Below are 7,122 nucleotides of genomic sequence, written 5' to 3' on the forward strand. Positions count from 1 at the left end.
CTATGAGGGAGATGATGAAATATGGATACAAGCCAGGAACAGGGTTGGGAGCCAAGTCATATGGAATCACAAAGCCAATTAAACATAATTGACAGAAAGGAAGGGCTTGCATAGCATATCAGCCTCCGGAAGGGAAAGCTCGCACTGTTAGCTCCGGGAAACAAGTTTTTGTGCCAGAGCATGTTGCAAGTCCCGCACAAAGTTTAGCACCCGAAGATGATATCATCGACGGGATGGGAAAGATATTCGTGAATATGATTGAAGAATGCTGTGAAGGAACTGACATCAAGACACCGACTATTAGGGATGCCGAACTAGGGGAAGAGCTACAGAATTGGACCGCCAGCCCATCTTTAGTTCACCGGGAGTCTTGGTAGTAAGGAACTGTAAAAGTTTTCTTTTGAAAAGAACATGGTCAATTGAGGCCTGTACTGTGTCTATACCTTTTTGTCATTTGCCTCTTATGAATGCTTAAGTTGTTCCCCTTTTGATAAAATAAAAAGAATCATTTTCCTAAATATTGCAACTTTGTTTTACCACTTTATTTATACTTAGCTTTTCTTTTCAGTAATCAAACCGATAAAAAATTGTGTTCCACGATTATGACATGTAACGAAACCGTTGAGCGCAACAACCCAAATTACGAGAAATATGATGAGAGTATGATGCTAGATAATCTCCCGCAGGAACTTGAGAAACTGGAGAGTAAAAAAAGAGCCCAACCTCGAAGAAATGAAAGTGGCCAATCTTGGAAGTGAAGAAGACGTAAAAGAAACTAGAATCAACATTCACCTAGAAGCCGAGCAGAAAGAAAAAAATGGTTGAGCTCCTCCGACAGTACGTCAATGTGTTTGTATGGTCCTATGATGACATGCCAGGACTAAGTACTGACATTGTCTCGCATCAACTGCCCACTGACCATACCAGACCGCCGGTCAAGCAGAAGTCCAGAAAGTTCAAACCTGATTTAAGTTTGAGGATAAAGGAAGAAGTGACCAAACAGATAGAAGCAAATGTAGTAAGGGTCACCAACTATCCAAGATGGTTGGCAAACATCGTCCTAGTGCCCAAGAAGGACTGAAAGATTAGAATATGTGTGGACTACCGAGATCTCAACAAAGCTACTCCAAAGGATGATTTCCCCCTGCCAAATATCTTCATCGACAATTGCGCGAAGCATGAACTGCAGTCGTTTGTGGATTGTTTTGCTGGGTACCATCAAATCTTAATGCACGAGGAAGACACAGAGAAGACAGCTTTCACCATGCCTTGGGGAGTCTACTGTTATAGAGTTATGTCATTCGGTCTCAAGAACGCCGGCACCACCTACATGAGGGCCATGACGACCCTCTTTCATGACATGATTTATAAGGAGATTGAAGTGTATATGGATGATGTCATCATAAAAACTTGAAAGAGTTTATAGCACTTGGACGACTTGAGGAAATTTTTCGAACGCCTGCGAAGGTACAATTTGAAGCTGAATCCAGCAAAGTACGCGCTCGGAGTCCCCGCTAGAAAACTATTGGGTTTCATTGTAAGAAGGAAGGGGATAGAATTGGACCCATAAAAAATCAAAGCCATCTAGTAATTACCGCCACCAAAGAGCAAGAAATATGTCATGAGTTTCCTAGGCAGATTGAATTACATCAGTCATTTCATAGCCCAGTCCACGGTAATCTGTGAACCCATTTTCAAGTTGTTTAAGAAGGATGCTGCCACAAAATGGACGGAAGAGTGCCAAAAAGCCTTCGATAGAATCAAAGAGTATCTTTCAAACCCGCCAGTGTTGGTTCCCCCCGAACCTGGGAAACCATTGTTGCTCTATTTGTCAGTCTTGGACAACGCCTTCGGCTGTATGTTGGGGCAGCATGACGAAACTGGGAGAAATGAGCAGGTCATCTACTACTTAAGCAAGAAGTTCACATCATCCGAGGCCAAGTATACCTTGATAGAACGCACTTGCTGTGCTCTGACTTGGATTGCTCAGAAGCTAAGGCATTACATGTTAGCATACACCACACATCTGATATCTCTGCTTGACCCGCTCAAGTATATTTTTCAGAAGCCAATGCCTACCGGAAAGCTAGCTAAATGGAAAATTCTCCTAAGCGAATTTGACATTGTGTACATAACTCAGAAAGCTATTAAAGGACAAACTTTAGCCGATCACCTCGCCAAGAATCTAGTGGATGGAGATTACAAACCGCTTTGCTGGGGAGGATATTGCAAAATCATTCCCTGGATGGAGAATGTTTTTCGATGGAGCAACAAATTTCAAAGGAGTCGGAATTGGGGTATTCCTAATTTCGGTATCCGGACAGCACTACCCAGCATCAACAAATATAAGGTTCCCTTGTACCAATAATATGGTTGAATACGAAGCGTGCATCCTTGGAATCAGAATGGTAGTCGACATGAACATCAAAGAACTTTTGGTCATAGGAGATTCTGCTTTGCCGATACACCAAATCCAAGGAGAATGGTCCACCAAGAATGTCAAGATACTTCCATACCTGCACTACGTGAAGGAGCTATGCAAGAAGTTCACAAATATTGAGTTCAAGCACGTCCCCAGGATTCAGAACGAGTTCGATGTCTATGATTCAGCATCCAGACAAGATCTACATCGACCCTATCGAGGTAGAGATCAGGGATCAACATGCCTATTGCTTCCATGTAGATGAAGAACCTGATGGTAAACCATGGTATCACGACACCAAGAAATTTCTTGCAACCCGAGAATACCTGGAGGATGCTACTAATGCTCAAAAGCGAGCCTTCAGGAGGCTGGCAAACCACTTTTTCCTCAACGGGGAAGACTTGTATAGGAGGACCCTAGAATTAGGTTTGCTGAGATGTGTAGACGCCACTGAAGCAACCGGACTGTTGGAAGAAACACATGCAGGGACGTGCGAACTCCATATGTGTTCACATTAGCCAAGAAGATTTTGAGAGCTGGATACTTTTGGATGACTATGGAAAGCGATAGTATCCGCTACGTGCAGAAGTGTCACCAGTGCCAGATTCACGGAGATTTCATCTGGGTTCCACCAAATGAGTTAAACATAATGGGTTCAGCCTGGCCATTCGCCGCCTGGGGCATGGATGTGATTGGACCCATAGAGCCTGCAACATCAAACAGACATCGTTTCATCTTGGTGGCTATTGACTATTTCACCAAATAGGCCGAGACATCTACTTACAAGGCCGTCACAAAGAAGGTAGTGATGGATTTTGTCCGAAACATCATCGTCTGCAGATTTGGGATACCAGAGTCTATCATCGTTGACAATGCCGCTAACACGAACAACGACCTCATGAGAGAAATCTGTGAGAATTTCAGAATCATCCACCGCAATTTCACAGCTTACGGACCGCAAATGAAAGGGGTAGTTGAGGCAGCCAACAAGAATATCAAGAGGATTCTGCGAAAGATAGTAGACAATCATAGACAATGGCACGAGAAGTTACCTTTCGATTTACTAGGTTATCGAACTACCATGAGAACATCCATTGGGGAAACACCATATATGTTGGTATATGGCACTGAAGCAGTGATACCCGCAAGGGTAGAGATACCATCCTTAAGAGTCATTCAAGAGGCAAAACTGGACGACGTAGAGTGGATACAGATCAGGCAATAACAAATCATGCTCATTGACGAGAGAAGAATGGATGCGGTATGTCATGGTAAATTATATCAGAACAGGATGGCTAGTGCATTTAACAAAAGAGTGAAGCCTCGTCAATTCACACCGGGGCAGTTGGTTCTAAAGAAAATCTTTCCCCATCAAGAAGAAGCCAAAGATACGTTTGCGCCAAACTGGCAAGGTCCTTATGTGGTTCACCGAGCACTATTGGGTGGAGCTCTAATCTTGGCAGAAATGGATGGAAGAGTCAACACGAAGCCTATCAACTCAGACGCAATAAAGAGGTACTATGTCTGAAGAAAAATAGGGTTAGATTGTTGATGTAACAGGACTACATTCAACCTGACTTCCCACGGAGGGATACGTAGGCAACCCACATAGCGTTCAGTTTCTCTCCCCCTTTCTCTTGTAATAGAAAACCAAATATCACTTTTGTATGTTGCTCAGGAACTACGCCGACTTGATTTCCTCAGAAAGGAATACGTAGGCAATCCTCATCGGATTCAGTCATCTTTTATAATTGAACTACGCTATGGCCTGATTCCACTTGAATACGTTAGTTGTATGAGTCAGACTCATCCAATTTCATTCTTAATCTCATTATTTTTGCATCTACTATAATCGAACTACACTTTGACCTGATTCCATTTGGATACGCAGGCTGCCTGAGTCAGGCTCGGCCATCTTCATCCATTTTGGATACGTAGGCAACCTGAAAGGGTTCGATCATAACCTTAGGAATGCCTTTGTAATGCATTAGTTCAAAATTAGGACATAGTCGCACAATAAGTAGCCGCGTTGTCAAAGACGTCACGAGAGAACAACATCAACAGGATGCAGTTTTCAAGATAATAAGTTCGCGTGTGGAGAACCTTTCGTAACATGTCATAATCCAGAATGATGACATTTGCCTTAAAAGAAACAAGTATTTTCAAGATGTCTTCTAAATATATATATAGTAATTTGTTCCATCTACCGGACTTCGTGGCACGATCATGTTCAAGGCCGGGGTAAACCAACACTGTGGTCGACACAAACCAACTTCCCCCCTTACTAAGAAGTTTTCTTTGAGTGCAAGGTCAACATGGAGTAAGGAAGCTCTAGGACCACACTGGGGCAAATGATGGACCCGCCACTTGCCTAAGATTATCTCTTTTACTTCTTCTCTTAGAGTTTTAGGTATAGCTAGAGATAACTTTTGAATCCTTTGCAGGTACCTCAGAATCAGACAGCTGATACGAAAATTTGTACATAGCGAATCGCTTGATCAATTAATCGGAGCATCTTGTACAAAACGAGCCATCGACTTCACCAATCGAAGTCCTATATATAGAAAACCGCCTGCTCAACTAATCAGAGCATCCTGTACAAACGAGCCGTCAACTTCACCAAATAAAGTCCTGTATATAGCAAACCGACAACTTAATTAATCGGAGCGTACTGTACAAATCGAACATCGGCTTCGCCAACCGGAGCCTTGTATATAACAAACTATAAACTTCGCCAACAAAGAAATTCACATCATCGCTCCATCATCACGGACTCTGAAATAGACAATCGCAAACCTCGTCATCAACGTTCTGCCAATCTATGGCCGCAACCTAGCTTCGTAGTCAAGAGTATCTCTTGGGCATGATTTTATTTATTTGCTATTACTATGAATGTTTTAACGTTTTGTTCGTGCAGTTTTAGGCATGATTATGGTTTTAATCAATCATTCTCGAGTGGAGAATTCTTTACATTTCAGTGCAAAGATCTCCCAACAAGCGGACACGCACTTTACAAATCAAGCTCTCCCGACAAGCGGAGACGCACTTTACCAATCAAGCTCTCCCAACAAGCGGAGAAATTTTTCAAATGCTCCGACAATTGCGGAATGGTACACAGCCCGACTAACAAATCGAGTCAAGATCAGGTATCCCATCATCCCGATCCCAAATAATGGCTCGCCGGCAGTCAGGCATCATCATCCCTGTATCATTTACATCACATCTTAATATATTCTGCATTACAATATATTGGTATGCATGTATTTCATTTATTTTGCAGGGACAAACACCGTAGCGGGGAACTTTTTCTTAGCAGCAGACCGAACTACAATGCTATGGGAACAACCAACCCAGTAGCGGGCCTAAGATCCCATCTCAAGACGATCAGCGAGCTCAAAATTTTGAATCATTCAAACCAGGCCGCAAAATTCAAGATACCCTGAGTGACCAATCTCTTCCATCTCACCGTATCATCACAATACGATACTGGGACAATTCCTGCCAGTGCCACTTCCCCAAAGTCCCTACTCCAGTACTACATGAGGCCTGATCCCCGATAAGCCCGAGGTATGTAAGTAATTCAAAGCCAAAATTCGGCCCAATATTCCCAAATCTTCTAGATTCTTCCTCAATTCAATCCGGCAATTCACCAACCTCATTTCCTACAATACATGTCTAAAAGTCTGGACAAAATTGGCTTTGGTTCAATTTCTTTGCTCGAAAACTCTTTCATCATCTCCAGTCAAAGAGAGGCAGCTGTTGACGGCCAATTTTAATCCTTCCTTTTAAATTAATATATTTATACTTAATAATTTACAATAAATATTTTCAAAGTATTTTTCAATAATAAATATCTATTAGTTTCAAAATTAATCACGTTATATTGACATTATGTAGTTACAGATATAATTACTATTTTAGGTTATTAAAAATAATTTCTATACGAAGGTTTTATAATTAATTCAATAAATTATTTCTTAAATTTTTAGTTAATTAGTTTACTATTTCAATAATTCAAAATTAATGTCCTAACGAAGTATTTTTAAGAAATAATTAATTAATTGTTGTAGTTAATAGTATTTAACAATTATAATTTTTACTATATTTTATTGAAATAATTAAGTTTATTTAAATTAATTTTAAAAGGGATAAAGACTAAAAGGCTACGATTGAAATTCCTTAACTAATTACAGAGTGGCTATTAGTTAAATTATTTTAGCCCAAATACAAAGCCCAATCCGAAATCCAAACCAAACACCCATCTCATTTGCCACCTTGGTGATACGCGACACCCTCTCTTAGCCAATGAGAGCACGCCATCTCACTTGCCTCTCTCACTCACAAAGAAAGCACATACAATCTGGGCCATCTGTTTATTTGATCGACGACCCATGTTTTATCTCTTGTTTATTCTTTAATTTAAAAACCTCGTGCCAACTATTGACAACCAATTTTGATCCTCCCTTTTAAATTAATTTATTTATACTTAATAATTTACAATAAATATTTTCAAAGTATTTCCAGTAATGAATATCTATTAGTTTCAAAAATAATCACGTAATATTGAAATTATGTAGTTACAAATATATTTTCTATTTTAGGTTATTAAAAATAATTTCTAGACGAAGGTTTTATAATTAATTCAATAAATAATTTCTTAAATTTAGTTAATTAGTTTACTATTTCAATAATTCAAAATT

General features: G+C 40.3%; 1 protein-coding gene across 1 annotated transcript; it reads left to right on the plus strand.

Moving 5' to 3' along the window:
* Nucleotides 1-1,621: 1,621 nt before the first annotated feature.
* On the plus strand, nucleotides 1,622-3,647 carry LOC104114136 (uncharacterized). The gene is made up of 2 exons (XM_070189379.1): nucleotides 1,622-2,350; nucleotides 3,189-3,647. The coding sequence occupies exons 1-2, from the start codon at nucleotides 1,622-1,624 to the stop codon at nucleotides 3,645-3,647; spliced, it is 1,188 nt and encodes a 395-aa protein (XP_070045480.1).
* The last annotated feature ends 3,475 nt before the right edge of the window (nucleotides 3,648-7,122 follow it).

Source organism: Nicotiana tomentosiformis, chromosome 11 (assembly GCF_000390325.3).
Source record: "Nicotiana tomentosiformis chromosome 11, ASM39032v3, whole genome shotgun sequence".
NCBI classification, from domain to species: Eukaryota; Viridiplantae; Streptophyta; class Magnoliopsida; order Solanales; family Solanaceae; genus Nicotiana; species Nicotiana tomentosiformis.

Bases quoted from the DNA above. Each gene is read 5' to 3' on its own strand.
- LOC104114136 (XM_070189379.1), top strand. From the start codon at position 1,622: ATGAGTTTCCTAGGCAGATTGAATTACATCAGTCATTTCATAGCCCAG. The intron at 2,351-3,188 runs GTTCCCTTGTAC...TTCACCAAATAG, and splicing joins CCAGCATCAACAAATATAAG to GCCGAGACATCTACTTACAA.